This window comes from Pagrus pagrus, assembly GCF_965226575.1.
Source record: "Pagrus pagrus genome assembly, chromosome: 15".
Taxonomy (NCBI): Eukaryota; Metazoa; Chordata; class Actinopteri; order Spariformes; family Sparidae; genus Pagrus; species Pagrus pagrus.
In genome coordinates, this window is record NC_140199.1 from 15,615,548 (window position 1) to 15,633,110 (window position 17,563).

The window sequence follows — 17,563 nt, forward strand, 5'->3', positions numbered from 1 at the left end:
CACAATTCAGTCACCACCACATGGAAAACTTGCTCATATGGAAAATGGTGTGTAGTGTCTGAAAGGCAATGTAATAATGGGGTCAAATAAGGCAAACTGATTCATTTTGGCCATTTCTGCTAACAAAGGCAATTGCTTTCATAAGATCGTTTTATTGTATCAACTCTACCACTGTACTAGTTTATAATGCATGTTTATGTTTTAAGTATTTTTAAAAGTAGTGACATGTGTATAGCTGTACTATCCTTGCTCAGTTAGGCCTAATTGTAGGCCTAGTTTATTCCAAGGGTCTGCACATGCCTACATTTCATTTTAATGGCACATAAAAGGTTTGAATCCAATTGATTTTAATGATTTATTATAACTGGAGCAGGTGTAGAGAGCTCACTGAGAAACCCTAAAAAAAAAAAAATCAAACTCTACTTTTATTTATTGGCGCTCTCTAGAGGATGAAGCTTGCAAGTACTGAGCACTTATCACAACTACAACTCCCACCATGCAATTCACTCGGCAGCACTTCCGCATTTACAACACGACGCGTTGTGTGAGTGCTGTGAGTGCGGTGACAATGGACGGCAGAGCTGTGAAGGCGATATTATTTGACCTGGACAACACGCTCATTGAAACAAGTCGGGCAGGTGGAGTGGCGATACAGAAGGTGATGCAGTCTGGATATTCCTCATGTAGCATTAAACTTCCATATTTGTAACGTGCGGTTAGCGGAAGTGTATGACGCCGCCGGTGCTCCTCTCTGATTGGCTGAGGCAATTTACATATGAAACAGGCCTATTATCATGTCAGTTGTTACAGATTACAAGTGTTTTGACTTCTGACACTAAAAGTGCATTTTGCTGATGTAACGTTTACTTGTAATGGAGCATTTTGTTACAAAGAGTGTAGACATAAAAGCAGATGAATAGTAAACAATGCGAATGTTGTGCTTCTCCCATCTCTGTACTGTAATTGTATTTCTACCGAAACCTCTAAAACAGTCTCAAGGCTGACCTCTTGTGGTCACTGCTGAATCAGAAACATGTTTTATAATGTTGACTGTTGTGTTTGTATCTTACAGGCCAGTGAACTTTTGAAGACCACACTGGCTCTCGATGACACGACTATCAGGAACATTTGTGACAAGTTCAAGCTGAAGCTTTTCCACGAGAGTTTCGACCCCTCAGCTGGCAGATCAATAGATGAGGTCCGTGTGGGTCACTGGGAGGAGAGCATTCAGGAGGCTGTGGGAAGTTCTTCCTCATCCTCTCTAGCAACTCAGTGCTACTACCTGTGGAAAAATAGTCGCCTGGAGGTTCTCAGTCTATCTCCTGAAATATGCTCCCTCCTGAAAGAACTGCGCAGCAGATACAAGCTGCTGCTGCTGACCAATGGGGAGTCTAAGACCCAGAGAGAGAAAGTGGAGGCAGTCAGATGTGAGGGGTTCTTTGACGCCATCGTGATTGGTGGAGAACATGCAGAGCAGAAACCATTCCCCTCCATCTTCACATTGTGTTTCAACGTGCTGGAGGTGGAGGCCCAGGACTGTGTTATGGTGGGAGACTCTCTGGACACAGATATTCAGGGAGGCTTTAATGCGGGAGTACGGGCTACAGTTTGGATCAGCAGTGCAGGAGGCACTGTGCCAGACGGTTCAGTGAAACCACACTACACTATCCCGACTGTGCTGGACCTGCCACATATTCTGGCACAGCTGAAATAAGGACAACTTGTTATTGAAACTGTGTTTGAAGCAAGTGAATGGGGACTGTCACTTCAAGTGGGACTTTTTAAATCATGGGTACGTAAAAAGAAATGTTATGATCACTTTTCAAATTTTCAACAAAGCACTTTGTCTTTTTTGTGTGCAAGTGTGCACACTGAGGAATCAACTGTTTATTCACACACTGAAAATAATTACGTTCTTGAGATAATTGTGCTTTACTTGAGTATTTCCATCTTCTGCTTATTTATACTCCATTTAATTTCAGAGGGAAATGGTGTTTTTTTGTTTTGTTTTGTTTTTACTCCACTACATTTATCTGACAGTTACTGGTTACTCTTCAGAATAAGAATTTACATAAAAAAAACAACATACGCTTATCAAATATAATAGATTGTTAATGATTAAAAGTCTGGTACGATGAACAGGCTGTGGTGGCGGTTCTGTGCAAGCACTTCATCTCAGTGATCTCACATACTATGATGTTTTGAGAGGTTTTAATCACTCACTTCAGAGCCTTCCTGTCCTGGGCCGTGCACAAACAGAGTCAGTTTATGTTTATGGAGTTACCGAGTAAACGATCCAAAATCTTGGTACAGCACATCATTTTTATTGAACGCTGGGAAAAACTTTACAAATAAACCTTTGGGTTATTTTCATACACATTAACAGATGTCAACACATTCATTCAATCACTTGCTGCAACATGGTTATTTTCTCAAAGTCTTAATCGGGCTAATAAAACACTTTTGACAAATGGTGATAACTTCTGTGGCTTTACAGTTTGTTTTCTAATCATTCTTTAACATAATTATTTCTAGCAGCTTCATTTGACATAAAGACTTCAACAGTGTCAGAACACTTTCTTTTGATTTGTACCCCGTCAAATTTAAGGCACATATCTTTACCGTTTGTCCTGCAAAATTCATTTAACATCTAATTTGACTTTGATGTTCATTGCTGCGAGCTCCGCAACAAAGTAGCGGAAGACGTAAGGAACAGACACCGAGTCAATAGAGTCACTTTTACCGCACAGAGTGCAGACAGTCTTTCGGTGGCGTGTGGCCGACCAGTAGGGTGGCGGTTTCTCTAACAGCGGGGAGAGCAGGCTGCCACAGTCAACACACACCTGAGCCACTGATCGATCTGAGCAGTTGAAGAGGCGATCATGAAGCAGGAAAGAAGAGCCGTGCGCCAGCAGGGCATCCCGCTCCATCTCCCCAAAACGGATGCCTCCCTGGATGTTCCTCCCTCCAACTGGCTGGTTGGTCACCTTGTCTCGTGCTCCTGTGGTCCTCACCTGAAACTTATCGGAGACCATGTGACGCAGCCGCTGGTAGTAGACAACTCCGATGAAGATGTCGGCCTCCAGCTCCTGACCGCTCACCCCACTGTAGAGCCGCTCTGTGCCATAGTAGTTGTATCCACCTGCCCGGAGCATTTCACCAAAGTACTCGAGCGCAGAGCTCTCCTCTGAGAAGGTGAAGGGTGTGGCGTCGTGGCTCAGGCCGTGCAGGGCACCAGACTTGCCCGCCATGCTTTCGATCAGCATTCCGATGGTCATACGGGAAGGGAAGCCGTGGGGATTGAACAGGATGTCGGGACTCATGCCACTCTCTGTGAAGGGCATGTCCTCAGCCGGCCACAGGCGGCTTAAGATGCCCTTCTGACCGTGGCGGCTGGCGAACTTGTCACCGATGGTGGGGTTTCGTGGCACTCGAACTGTGATGCAGACACGTTTAAACCGGCCTGAGCCAGTGTCGTTGCTGCAGATCTTTATATTGTCGACAACACAGGCCTCTTGGCTCCTGAAAGAAAATACACATTACTGATTGTAATTTGAAAAGTTAGGAATGTATTAGTATTGAAGACTATGTTTTTCAGAACATGTAGTCTGTACTGAAAGTAAAATCATTATTACATGATTAAATGATGATTAAAATGTAACTACACAAACATTGACACTTACTTGTAGAAGATGACGTAGGTCTGGCCAGTGTTGAGGTTGATGTAGCTGTAGAAGGGGTCTCCATACTGAAGTGTTGACCCAATGTGTGGTAGTCCATCGGCATCCAGTTTGTCATTTACTTTAGGGTCACCTGGCTTAGTCCCAAACACTACGCTGTCGTCTCCCCTGACCTTGTCTGCCAGGTCCACCAGCTCAGTCTTGTAGATACTTCCGTGAGCAAAGCCTCTCTCCCATGATGACTTATTCACAATCTAATAAGATCAAAGTGTGTCAGGAAATCACTTCATTTCTATGAGGGAGGAAATGCAGTCATTATACTGTCTTACTCACCATGGCATCCTCCATGTCGTAGCCTGTGTAGGATATGACGGCCACAATGGCGTTGGTGCCACTGGGGTAGTTGTCCAGGTTGTAGTGGTCGTACATGAAGGGCCTGACGAGGGGGCTCTGAGGGGTCTGGAGCCGGTACAGCTTGTTGTCTGAGCGATCCATGAATGAGTGCAGGGGGAAACCCATCGTCTGCTTACCTGAAAAGACAATAAGTTTAACCTCTGATGGATACAACACTTGACAAGTCTACGAGCTCCACAGTAGCTAAAATGACAATGCAAGGATCAAAATGATTGTCTAACTCACCCATCTGACACTGGTACATGTTCCTAGGACTCTGGTTGTGGTCCGAGTAAGGGATGAAGTTGGCCACCACACTAAGCATACTGTGAGGGAAGAGCTCCTGGTGTGTGGTCACTCCGGGCTCGATCTCATCCTCCATGATGCCTACATTGATGTAAAGCTGCAAAAAGATGATACAAGTTTAAGTAACTTAATGTGTTGGGCTTACAAAACTACCACTGAGTCTTTTTAAATCACAGGTTTCACATACTTGTTCAAAGGTGCCTATCAACTCTTGTTTGCCAAGAGCTAAGTTTCTCACAGGCCGCACCATCCGACAGGGTGTTGTGAAGAGGAACAGGCCCGGGTATAAGCTGGCCTTGCCTGTTTTTGGAACCAGAACCATCTCAGTCCAGGGAGGGACCTTCTTCTCTTTCAACACCTTAAGGAATTTATATGAAATATCAGTTTTCAAACGATCTGCTAGACACAACCAGTTGATATTTTACATGTTGTACATTTGACAAACCTTGAACCTGCGCAGTGACTCGACCACAATGGGGGCTAATTCAGTCTCCACCCAGCCTACGACAGCTCCATCGAGGACCACAGGGTAGCAGTCTGAAAAGGCTTTGCCAGGAGATCCATCCACTGGAGTCACACCTGAGGCACCAGAGAAAGGAAAGACTTTGCTTTATGCAATTCAGCCCACTGACATGTATTTAAAGAAAAACTGTCTACGGGTTTAAGACATTTTAATTGATGAATGTGTTTTTAGACCTTTTGAAGATAATTTTAAAACCAAATTTGAGACTGATTTTAGACACTTTTCCTTTTTCAAGCATTACAGGTAAGTTTAAAGGTAGGTAGTATAGTGCACCTGTGGTCTCGTGCAGAGTAAAGTTAATCTACATTATGCATATATAATAGATAAATGCAAGTATAAAGTAAAAAGCCAATATTAGTGTCAGTGGTAGGTTTAAAGATTTGTAACATCAGATAAGTGGACTTTCTCGCAGAAAGGCCTGTGTCATTTTGACAGAAAAAAAAAAAGATGGATAAATGAAATTAGATCAAATGTTTGTGGCACTTAGGACCTCATAAATTCAAATCTAAGACCATTTAATGACTTAAACTCTAATATTTGTGAATTTAAGACATTTAAAGGGGCTTCAGACACCCTAAAAAAGGACAGAATCCCATTTGAGTCATAATGTATTTGTCGAAATGTTGACTCACTCACCGAGTGAACAGAGCAGAGCAGGCAGGGATATTGTGGGCAGGATTGGTGCCACAATCTCACAGCTGGCTGTCATGTGGTTCATGAGACCACAAGGCTCTCCATCTGGGGTGTGGACGGGACACAGGAAGCCCCAGGACTCTGGTAGCAGCTTACGAACAGACGTGGTCCTCATCTTGGCGAACGCTGCTCCTCTGTGCACGCAGCGGAAGTGAGACAGGTAGCGGATGAAGTTGAGCTTGTCAGCTACAACACACAGACCTGTGTTCTGCAGCATGCCAAGACCTGTAGACGGAGGAGAAATCTAAATTTAACAGATGAATTACATTTTTAGAACATAGCATGCACTCATATTTAACTCATATGGTCTTACCTGTCTTAGAGTTGAGGTTCCCAGTGGCCAGCAGATATTCAAAGGGTTTGGTCAGGTCAGTGCCCATGTTGAAAAGCTTAATCACGTTTTCGGCACTCCATCCTCCACTTATTCTGCTGCCTCTCTTGTCAAAGGACAGCTTCACAGACACCAGCCACGCAGCCAGTCTCTCCTGGTGGGAATGTTGCAGGGGTTCAACGAATACCATGAGATTTCTTACAAAAAATTATTGTTTCCTTTTAGGTTCAACTAGTAAATTCTAGACGTTTAAACAGGAATATGTTGTTTTAATCTAAACTACTTCTATATTAAGTATTCCCACAGAGACTCCTCATGCCTACTTCATGATGAATTGTAACATGGTGAAAAACATGACTCGTTCAGACGACTCCATGACCTCACCTTCAGAAACATGAGGTACAGCTGACCAGGAGTGAGCACTTCTTGACACATGATGCTGTCGGGGTTTTCCTCCATGCACTCTTGCTTGGCAAACGTGAACAGCTTCCTGGTCATCAGACACAGCAGGTAGAACTTCTCCACATCTGACTTCAGGTGGATACAGATGCACTCGCTGGTCAAAACAGAGCATAAATCATTTTATTGATGTACCAAAAACACAATACACAGTGAGTTGTTGATTAAAAAAAGACTTACTCTAGCAGGAAGTGAGCGCACTGCTCGTTTGTGTACCACTCAGGAAGGTTCATTTTAACCCTGAAGCGCTCTCCGAGGTAATTAAGCACCTTGCTGCGGGTGGTGCAGCCCTCCTCCATGACAATTCGCAGCATCTCTGACGCACAGCTCTTGTAGAAGGAATTGTCCTCACGGCCTTTGATCAGCTCCTGGTAGATGTGGAAGTCTGTGAAGTCCACCAGGGCCTGGAGGACAGCAGCATGGAGACAATGAGCTAAGAGTTTATAATGTACACATCAGTTTTCTCATTCTGTCCAGTGCTGCAGCACTGTATTCCCCCTGTCTGAAATGCTCTGTTTTAGCTGCTGTCTCTTTAAGGACCCCCCCTCCCAAATACTCAGTCTCTTCTGATTGGTCAACTCACACATGCCTGAACCAGCACCGCTAACAACAACAGAGCAGCTGTGCTAAATCAATTCTAACATGCCAAACTAGCCACTAGGCATACAGTATGCAAATGTGACTGTGCTATAGTGTGATGTCACAAAGTCACAGAATTTATGGTGGGACTACTGACAAAGTGTTTCAGGAGCAGAGTTTTCTGTGGCAGAGAGGAGCTTTTGTTGCTGCAGACCTTGACCTTTTTAACTTTCAAGATCTTCTACATGCACAAAAACATAGAAAACACTGAAGGAAAGGGAAAAAAACATTTCTAGAATACATTAGACCATGTTTACTACCTTGAGTGCAAAGCCTAGTGGGAGGAAGAAGAGCTCTTTTTGGTAGATGAAGTTCAGCATCACCGTCCCATTTTCCAGATAATGTAGGTTCATGTTGATGGCTGTGTGCTCTTCCCTCACACAGCGCATAGAAATACCTGTGAGAAGAAAAAGATGATGACACATTTTAAAAGATAAAGAGCTTTGATCGTTGAGCTGAGACTCTTATTACACCTCATCTTAAAGGTGATATTTACCATACTGAGTGTATCCCTGCCCCCTGCTCTTCCACTTAGGTCTTGACATGGCAATAGGATAGTTCCTCCTTGGCATTATCAGCATCCGAATAACTTTCTCAATTCCATTCACGATGAAATAACCTCCCATTTCCTGTTGATGTAAAAGAGGGACTTTTTATTTTATTCATTATTAAGGATGCATGTAAAGAATTGTTGCATATTATAAATGCGTGTCTTACTTCTGCTTCTTCATGATGTGCTACAAGCTCTTTGGGGGACATGCCATGCAGGTTGCACAGTTTGGACTTCACCATGATCGGTAGCAGACCCATGGACTGTTTGATGATGCCTTTGGGCACGCCATTGACTGACCAGCTGACGTCTGCCTGAAATGATGCAAAACAAAACCCATTAAAGTATTACCACGCCTCTCATTGTTATATACTAAATAAGCACTTCCTTTTTTGCAGCATATCTCTGACTTACCACCAGCTTTCCTTTATACGAACATCTCCTTCCTCTGCACTCTGCTGGAAACACCTTCATGTCCCTGCAGATGCTCCCTTTGGCGACCAATGGGTTGTAGATGGTGGCTTCCACAAACGATAGGCTGATCCTGTCATTTTTGAACGCGAACTCCAAGGGGGGGATAGACTGAGGGAGGGAGAAAGAGTGTTACCCACAAATAATGGACATGGAGTTTACTGAACGGACGATGAAGGGGCAAAGTTTGGAGTAAAACAGCTATTGGGTGCTATGTTTTATTTGAGTTTTCAAGCAAGCAACTAGGGTTGCAATGATATGACATTATCAGTTTCACAGTGTATGGTATTACACAATTATTGTTATTATTATGATATCTGTCAATTGGCCGATAAACACACTTTTTTTATGAACCATTACACTGAACTTGAGACAAGAATATGTAACTGAGGCAGGATATTTTACAGTTTAATAAACTTTATTGTCTAATATGACATCAGTGTACTGAAACAGTTAACTTCACTGGGAATTTAATCATGAAAAATCACCTCAAGCACCCCAATATGAAAACTTTTTTAAAGAGATAATTATAATCTCTTTAAAAAAGTTTTCATATTGGGGCATATGAGACGCATATGAGACACAGGCCTCTCACAGATGTATCGTACATCTTGGAGAGGCCAATATCGGCCAATTGATATATCAGTCGGGCTGTAAAGACCCTTAAAGGGACGAAAACATAAGGGTTGAACAAATGCTGTATTATAATTTCACAAAACATTATGTCCTTACAGACATGAAACTTGATATTAACATTAGATATAATTTTTTTTTAACACTACAGATAAACAAATGTACAGGGAATGAAAATCGTCTATTTTAATTAGACTAATAGACCAATATGTCGCTTGGGCTGATATTGACCGTCACAGATGTGTTCGGCGTTCATGTTGTCGAGACCGGCGGAGTGAAAACCTAGAACATAGCACAGAAAACGATGCTTCGAGTGATTTATAATTATTTAATTGTGAGTGAAGTTTTCTCTTTTATTTTAGACAATAAAGTTTCTTGTTAAACTGACAAATATCTTGCCTCCATTACAAGTGTTTGATAACCACATTTGAGGGATCACTGCAAAAATGTGTGTATGTGAGTGTGTGTCGGCCAATAGTGGAATTTTCTAATCCCCAATATCAGTATCGGCCCCAAAACCTGCAAATCGGTCGGGTTTTAATTGTAATACCACCAACAGAGTTTTATTTTATATTATAACTTTTAAATAGTCAGAGTTGAGATTTTTGAGAATGGGCAATGGGAGAATTGGGTTTTTATGTGTTAGGTTTTTTACAGAATTAAAAGTTAATATAATTTGAAGACAAAAATGGCCAGCAACAAATAACTCATAGTTTTTAATATATCTTTACACGGTCACAGGTTGGTTTTCTAACTGCGTTCAAACGAAGTTGAACTGACCTGCACAACGCGGCTGAGTCCGTCAGTGACAGCCTGGTCAAAGGACTCGATGTGAGCTTTGGTTAAATCCTGAACGGCGGCATGTTGAGACTCCTTCAGGACACCAAACCCTCCTTCTGTCAGGTTCTTCAGACTCGGACCTTCGGACAAATTACTCCACTTTTCTGAAAAGTCCATGCTTGCACTCCCGCGGATACATATGCTTGTTTACCACACGTGCATGGTGATAGCGGAAGTACAACCCTCTGACACCGGAAGTCTTCTTCTTCTTCTTCTTCACTTTTTTTGTGGCAGCTCGCTTTTCTGTCTTTTGATCACTGCCGTCTTGTGGTGATGGTTATCTTCTGCAGTGTTTGAGGAGGCTGTTTAATGTAATGAGTCTCATTTCTGCCACATTATATTCTACAAACTCTTTATATATAAACAATATATTGTTCACATTATTCCCGTAATTTGAAACGTGCTGATGAGATTACTGTGCACATTATAAGCAGGTTTTCCATGGATGATTTCTGCCATCATGTTTGGACGTGTTTCAGTTTCTTGAAGACATTTCACCTCTCATCCAAAAGGCTTCTTCACTTCTGACTAATTGGAGGACAGTTGTAAGCTTTTAAACTCTGTGTGGGAGTGTAAAAAGGCTGAGTCCCGCTGTATTACTCAGGCTGCACTACAGCGTCTATTCACAGGCGCGAACCCACTACTGAGCGGCACGGGGGCTTTGACCTGCTCCGTTTCCGACCTGGACCGGTGCACCCCTCCTTAGACGACCTGGTGGTCCCGGGCTCCCCCAGGAGCACCATATCGATACCGAACTTAGTGCGGACACCCGATCGACATAGTCCGCTGCAGCTCAGAACTCCTGAGCTCAAACGATCCTCGAGCCTCAGCCTCCCAGTAACTTGGATTACAGGCGCGCGCCACCGCACCCGGCGAGGAATCGCCTCATTCATACAAGGTTTGAGGTTTAGAAAGGTGACGTCATCAGGTGGGACGCTCAGGTGGCATGTAGTGACGGAAAAAACCTGCAAGTGTAGTGCTGAAGGATGATCCATGTCTGTAGGCCTACACTTCTCCTGAAGCTCCCTCACAGATAAAAGTCTTGTTTGAATGAAGAAAGATATTTTTATCAGGTATCTTTAAAAAGCTGTGTGCTCAGTAAAACAGAACTCCACCACTGACATTCAAAACACAGCAGTGGAATCTACCATCACTGTCTAATGAAACAGGTCTTTACAGCAGCTGGACCAGTGCTGCAGAAAACACTACATCTAAGTCATTTATATTTTTATACAAGGATTGTTTACTTCAGTTGTACTTGAGCACACAGCTGCCTCCACTGTACTTTGATACTAATAAAAAATGAGCAGAGAAAAACTTTAGACCAGATAGAGTCAAAATGCTACATATTCACTGGAAATATAACTTGGCACAAAATATTGCAGTATAACATTTTGACAATATGTTTTGTGGAGCTGAAAAACTAAATCACAGCTTTATTTTAATCAGTTATGACTTTAGAAAGTTTTCAATTTGAATATAGTCTTCTCATCTAAGTCTTTTCTTTGGTTTTATGTAGTTAGATATCAACCAATTACAAGCTTCTCGATATTTACTTGAAGAGAATGTATTGTGTCATTTCAATTCCCAAAAAAATACAACTTTTAAAGCCCTGTTTGTTTACTGTGTCTGTGGTGTTACTGCTGTGGTTGGTGTCATTGCTCCTCTCCTCCAGGTGGAGGCGATGCAGGACAAACAAACTCAAGTGCTCTGTGGAGGTTTTTCACGGAAACAAGACAATAAAGAAGCAGCGATGAAGCTCATGTGTCATATGAATGCATGTTGAACCCTGAACAAGATGTCTATTTTATCGCTTACATTTAAATATAACAAGGTTAAAAGGCCTTTAAACTTTTGTTCGACCTGTAATATGTTGATAATATTTGAGCTTCTGGTTTATTCAGTGAAGTCTGGTTCACCCACACAGCTGCTTCCACTTGTTGTCTAATGAGGCCTCTTGTCAGGACTGTGTGGATGTGTTCAGACTGAGCTCTGTTATCACCTTCTCACTCTCCTGTTTTATTAACACTGTTAAAGAGCTACATCTCACATCTTTTGGATTTTTAATGCCCCTGTTATGATCAAATCAAAATCAAATCAAATCAAATTTTATTTGTATAGCCCAAATTCACAAATCACAGTTTGCCTCAGAGGGCTTTACAATCTGTACAGAGACGACACCCTCTGTCCTTTGACCCTCGATTCGAGTGAGGAAAAACTTGCCCCAAAAAAAGGCCCTTTTAACAGGGAAAAAAAATGCGGAAGAAACCTCAGGGAGAGCCACAGAGGAGGGATCCCTCTCCCAGGACGGACAGACGTGCAATAGATGTCGCATGTACAGAGCAGATCAACGAGATCACAATGTATTCAATTATAAGCGATGGTTGACAGGAGTGAAAGTACATAAAGATGTATTACAGCAATAATAATGAAATGCACATGGAAATGTGATTACTAGTGATAACAGTAGTAGTGATTAATGGTAAGGATGGTATGTAGTAATGCATTACAATAATAGTAGTGGAACGTATGTAACAGAGATGTGACTAATATTAGCGACAGTAGTGGTGGGTGTCAGGCAGGGTCATGGCAGTGGGCGCATCCACGATCCACGACCCGGGCGCGGCCAGGATCCATGGGAGCCTGTAGGACTAGAAAGCACAAGGACTCCGGGGAAGAAGTAAGTCAGTGACATGCAGAGATGGGGCATGTATACAGGCATAATGTATACAGATGAAGTGGAGAGGAGAGGGGAGGAGAGAGAAGCTCAGTGTGTCATTGTCCCCCGGACTAGGCCTATAGCAGCATAACTAAGAGCTGGTCCAGGACAGGCCTGGGCCTGTCCTGGAATTTTTGAGACAGAATGGGCCTGATTTTTGCAATGTTACGTAGATGAAAAAATGCAGACCTTGAAATTTGTTTTATGTGGGAGTTGAAGGACATATCTTGATCAAAGATAACTCCCAGATTCCTGACGGTGGTGCCTGAGGCCAAGTTAATGCCATCCAAACTCGCTATATCATTAGATAATGCATCTCCAAGGTGTTTAGGACCAAGTACTATAACTTCAGTTTTATCTGAGTTTAACAGCAGAAAATTGCAGGTCATCCAGGTCTTAATGTCCTTGAGACATGCATGGAGTTTAGTAAGCTGATTAGTTTCATTTGGCTTTATTGATAGGTATAACTGTGTATCATCTGCATCACAATGAAAGTTTATGGAGTGTTTCCGAATTATATTTCCTAGAGGGAGCATATATAAGGTGAATAGTATGGGTCCAAGCACGGAGCCTTGAGGAACACCATGACTAACCTTGGTATACAGGGATGACTCATCATTAACATGTACAAACTGAAATCGATCCAATAAATAGGACTTATTTACTAATGATGAAACAATTACATCCATTATGTTATGAGTCAAGTTGATCTGCATTGTTTATATACACTCAAAAAAAGCCAAAAAATCAGTTCATCTTAGTACAATTTTATTATGGGATGTCAGTTAATTCAAAAAGGAGAAATATCAGATAGCCTTAACTATCGGATGAACTCTTCCTTCTTTACAAATTAGGACATTTCAACAATTATGTTAACATAATCAAGATACTTTTCCTTCTCTAAATACTCCTAGAATTAGAAAACTATAGACAACCCAACTCCATTTATTTTTTCTACCAAACTGCACCACATCACTCTGCAGAAGGAAGCTGCATCTACTCATGGACAAGAGGCTCATGCTGATTATAACAATGTAAACATTAATGGTGTCCTCCTCAGCTGAGCTGTAACATTAGGTGGCTGAGTAGATGAACACTCTCTGTAGTGATACAGAAAGAAAATAGATCCTACATGAAACTGCTCATAACAAGGTCTGTGGATTATCTTGAGTAACCGCGTCCTGATTGTTGGAAAGAGATGTTGTTGTTGAATTTTTCAAAACTGAAAACAACCAAGATGGATGAATAGCACCGCAGCTAAGAGGTTGGGAACTGGGCTGAACTATCCCTTTAAATCCTTACTACAGATCTATAAGACATGTAAATGACCTCCATTCATGAATTTTCATAACATTTTTCTGTGGTTGGTGTCATTGCTCCTCTCCTCCAGGTGGAGGCGCTGCAGGACAAATAAACTCAAGTGCTTTGTGAAGGATTTGCATGGAAACTAGACAATAAAGGAGCAGCGATGAAGCTGTTGTAACATGTAAACACATTGTTGTTGTGACAGCAGTTAGTTGAAGAGTAGAAAGAGTGTAAAAAGACTGAGTCCCGCTGTATTACTCAGGCTGCACTACAGCGTCCATTCACAGGCGCGAACCCACTACTGAGCGGCACGGGGGCTTTGACCTGCTCCGTTTCCGACCTGGACCGGTGCACCCCTCCTTAGACGACCTGGTGGTCGCGGGCTCCCCCAGGAGCACCATATCGATACCGAACTTAGTGCGGACACCCGATCGACATAGTCCGCTGCAGCTCAGAACTCCTGAGCTCAAACGATCCTCGAGCCTCAGCCTCCCAGTAACTTGGATTACAGGCGCGCGCCACCGCACCCGGCGAGAAACAACTTCATTCATAGAAGGTTTGAGGTTTAGAAAGGTGACGTCATCAGGTGGGACGCTCAGGTGGCATGTAGTGACGGAAAAAACCTGCAAGTGTAGTGCTGAAGGATGATCCATGTTCCCTCACAGATAAAAGTCTTGTTTGAATGAAGAAAGATATTTTTTATCAGGTATCTTTCAAAAGCTGTGTGCTCAGTAAAACAAAACTCCACCACTGACACAGCAGTGGAATCTACCATCACTGTCTAATGAAACAGGTCTTTACAGTAGCTGGACCAGTGCTGCAGAAAACACTACATCTAAGTCATTTACATTTGTACAAGATGTGTGTTGGTGCACGCCCCAGGACAGGAAGGCTCTACAGCCAATGTTTAAAACCACCCGCAACATGATAAGTACCCATGTACTGAGCATTGGTGATATCAGTGACATGATGTGTCTGCACAAAGCCAGAGCATACTAAAAGACGCTCCCCAGCAACACTCTGTTCACCCTGCTGCCATCTGGCAAAAGTTACAGAAGTGTCTGCTGCCGTACCACCAGACAGAGCAGCTTCTTCTTCTCAGGATGTGAGACTTCTCAAGTCATCCTCTGCTCTCCACTCTATAAAACAGTTTCTTTGGTGTTTCTTTTCTTCTCTTACATAGCATAAAGGGACTTTAACTCAGTGTTATTTTACAACCCTGGTGTTAAAAAAATTACATTTACATGAACTTGAACCTTTTCACCATTAATACTTCAAACACATGACCACATTTGTACATTGTACTCTAACATTTATGACAAATTGACAGATACATTCACAAATCATTTTACAGCAGAGAGCTACAGGTCAGATACAGTGAAAATGTTACATATTCACTCAGGCTTTAACAATAAAACACAGCACAATATAATGCAGTATAACAGTTTGACAATATGCTTTGTGGAGCTGAAAAACAAAATGACAATTATAGACTATATTAATCAGTTATGACTTACAGTGTTTGTTTGCATACGGAGTGAGCAATGAAATGTCATCCATCAAAACTGAACTGTCAGAAGTCTAATGCTTGAAATATAGTCTTCATTTAATTTAAGTTTTTAGTTGTGTTTCACTTAACATGGTTATCTTTTTTATAGCTACACTGAGGACATTTTATAATGCATTTAATCATGTTGTCAAGCTGTTGTCTATGTGGACATGTTTTGTTTGTTTAATTTTGAGTTATTCATACTTTTTTACAGAATATTGTTGTATTTTTATTACATTTTACACTAAGGATATTTTGGAAAGCATTTGTGCATTCATGATTATTGCCAATATTTAAATCTTCTCCTATTTGGTTATTGCATGTCTCATCATTACCACCATTACCTTTTCCATTGTTAGTTTTTGACTATTTCTGTCTGATTTATTTCATTCTGTACTCAGGTCTCACTTGTAAATGACATCTCAATGTGACTTCCTGATTAAATTGTCTGTGGTGTCATTGCTCCTCTCCTCCAGCTGGAGGCGCTGCAGGATAAACAAACTGTAGTGTTTTGTGAGGGTTTTTGATGGAACAATAAAGAAGCAGCGATGAAGCTGTTGTAACATGTAAACACGTTGTTGTTGTGACAGCAGTTAGTTGAAGAGTAGAAAGAGTGTAAAAAGACTGAGTCCCGCTGTATTACTCAGGCTGCACTACAGCGTCTATTCACAGGCGCGAACCCACTACTGAGCGGCACGGGGGCTTTGACCTGCTCCGTTTCCGACCTGGACCGGTGCACCCCTCCTTAGACGACCTGGTGGTCCCGGGCTCCCCCAGGAGCACCATATCGACACCGAACTTAGTGCGGACACCCGATCGACATAGTCCGCTGCAGCTCAAACGATCCTCGAGCCTCAGCCTCCCAGTAACTTGGATTACAGGCGCGCGCCACCGCACCCGGCGAGAAACACCTTCATTCATAGAGGGTTTGAGGTTTAGAAAGGCGACGTCATCAGATGGGACCCTTAGGTGGCATGTAGTGGCGAAAAAAAGCTGCAGGTGTAGTGCTGAAGGATGATCCATGTCTGTAGGCCTACACTTCTCCTGAAGCTCCCTCACAGATAAAAGTATTGTTTGAATGAAGAAAGATATTTTTATCAGGTATCTTTAAAAAGCTGTGTGCTCAGTAAAACAAAACTCCACCACCGACAGTCAAAACACAGCAGTGGAATCTACCATCACTGTCTAATGAAACAGGTCTTCACAGCAGCTGGACCAGTGCTGCAGAAAACACTACATCTAAGTCATTTATATTTTTATACAAGGATTGTTTACTTCAGTTGTACTTGAGCACACAGCTGCCTCCATTGTACTCTGATACTACTAAAAAACGACAGATGGACACAAATTCTGAGCAATCATTGAGCAGAGAACAACTACAGACCAGATAGAGTCAAAATGTTACATATTCATTCAACCACCTGCAACTCACCGTCACAAAGACTAAGAAGTTGGTGGTGGACTTTCAGAAGCAAAAGACTTTTTCTCAGAAGACTCAGATGTTTCAGCTGGCGCTGACCTGGGAGTGGAACTGGAGTCTCTGGTGGAGGTGTCAGAGAGGAGGATGCTGAGAAAATTACTCAGTATCATGGACAATGCCTCTCCCCCTGCATGCCACACTGGAGTCATATCAGAGCACCTTCAGCTGTAGACTGAGACCACTGAGGAGCCACCAGTAAGTCTTTAATAAACATTTCACTCACTCTGTTTTAACATCATAAATATTTGTTGTTTACATTTTTGGATTGAAATAAAAAAACCTCAGTTATTCACTCCCCAAACAGCATGTAGGCTGTATCAAACTATTTTGTTCACTGATTAATCTGATCTCTCATGCTATGATGAAATGAGTGCCAAGTGGTTAAAACACTCACGATGGATGAACAGTCTAGGGTGCTGCAGTCAGGGTGCAGTCTCCTCTGGAGGTGTGGGTCTGAATCCCTGTTCTGGCATGTAACCTTTTTCTGCTTCTGCCTACAGATGGAGCTCTTGAGCCAAGAATGAGGGGGACATCTGGGGACGCTTGTCCTCACTGGAAATGGATAAAGACAGCCAAGATGCAATAACAGTTAATGCCCTCATCAACCCAACAAATGGAGTATTGGTAGATGTATGAGTCCTGATAATACCATGAAATGAATGCTATCTTATCTTTGTAAATGAGAGGGTTCAGTGCATGCTGTCCCGTCTCCTCGCCTCTCGTCTCGTCTGGTCTTCTTTTAAAAGACTCTCTAAAAGACACCTGGCAGACAAGGTCAACAACAACAACAACAACAGTTAACAAACAACTTCCGCAGCAAGAAGAGGTGTCCATCTGTAGAGGACACTGATGACAAAATGGATAAAAATGTTTACTTATCTTTTTTTAAAGGAGGGGGTTCACAATCGTCTCATGGGGACTCCTTCTCTTTCTAAAAGACAAATGGGAGAAATGGAAGAAAACAGTTGACATACAACTTATGCAGCCAGAAG

The 17,563-nt window shown here is 42.4% G+C and overlaps 2 protein-coding genes across 2 annotated transcripts; one reads left to right on the top strand and one right to left on the bottom strand.

Moving 5' to 3' along the window:
* Positions 1-522: 522 nt before the first annotated feature.
* nanp (N-acetylneuraminic acid phosphatase) lies at positions 523-2,185 on the top strand. Its single transcript, XM_084376092.1, has 2 exons — positions 523-658; positions 1,073-2,185. Exons 1-2 carry the CDS (start codon positions 569-571, stop codon positions 1,712-1,714), a joined length of 732 nt encoding a protein of 243 aa, XP_084232218.1. The 5' UTR covers positions 523-568; the 3' UTR covers positions 1,715-2,185.
* A 117-nt stretch (positions 2,186-2,302) lies between these two features.
* Positions 2,303-9,699, bottom strand: polr1b (RNA polymerase I subunit B). Its single transcript, XM_084376091.1, has 15 exons — positions 9,459-9,699; positions 7,989-8,156; positions 7,742-7,888; positions 7,521-7,653; positions 7,285-7,421; positions 6,566-6,789; positions 6,311-6,482; positions 5,909-6,080; positions 5,539-5,820; positions 4,825-4,958; positions 4,567-4,737; positions 4,320-4,476; positions 4,014-4,210; positions 3,684-3,934; positions 2,303-3,522 (listed from the first exon to the last, which is right to left on the bottom strand). Exons 1-15 carry the CDS (start codon positions 9,633-9,635, stop codon positions 2,640-2,642), a joined length of 3,405 nt encoding a protein of 1,134 aa, XP_084232217.1. The 5' UTR covers positions 9,636-9,699; the 3' UTR covers positions 2,303-2,639.
* Positions 9,700-17,563: the final 7,864 nt, after the last annotated feature.

Coding starts and splice junctions, on each gene's coding strand:
- nanp (XM_084376092.1), top strand. CDS start 569: ATGGACGGCAGAGCTGTGAAGGCGATATTATTTGACCTGGACAACACG. Junction 659..1,072: donor GTGGAGTGGCGATACAGAAG/GTGATGCAGTCT, acceptor TGTATCTTACAG/GCCAGTGAACTTTTGAAGAC.
- polr1b (XM_084376091.1), bottom strand. CDS start 9,635: ATGGACTTTTCAGAAAAGTGGAGTAATTTGTCCGAAGGTCCGAGTCTG. Junction 6,081..6,310: donor TGTACCTCATGTTTCTGAAG/GTGAGGTCATGG, acceptor CATTCCCACCAG/GAGAGACTGGCTGCGTGGCT. Junction 4,959..5,538: donor TGCTCTGCTCTGTTCACTCG/GTGAGTGAGTCA, acceptor CTGGTGCCTCAG/GTGTGACTCCAGTGGATGGA.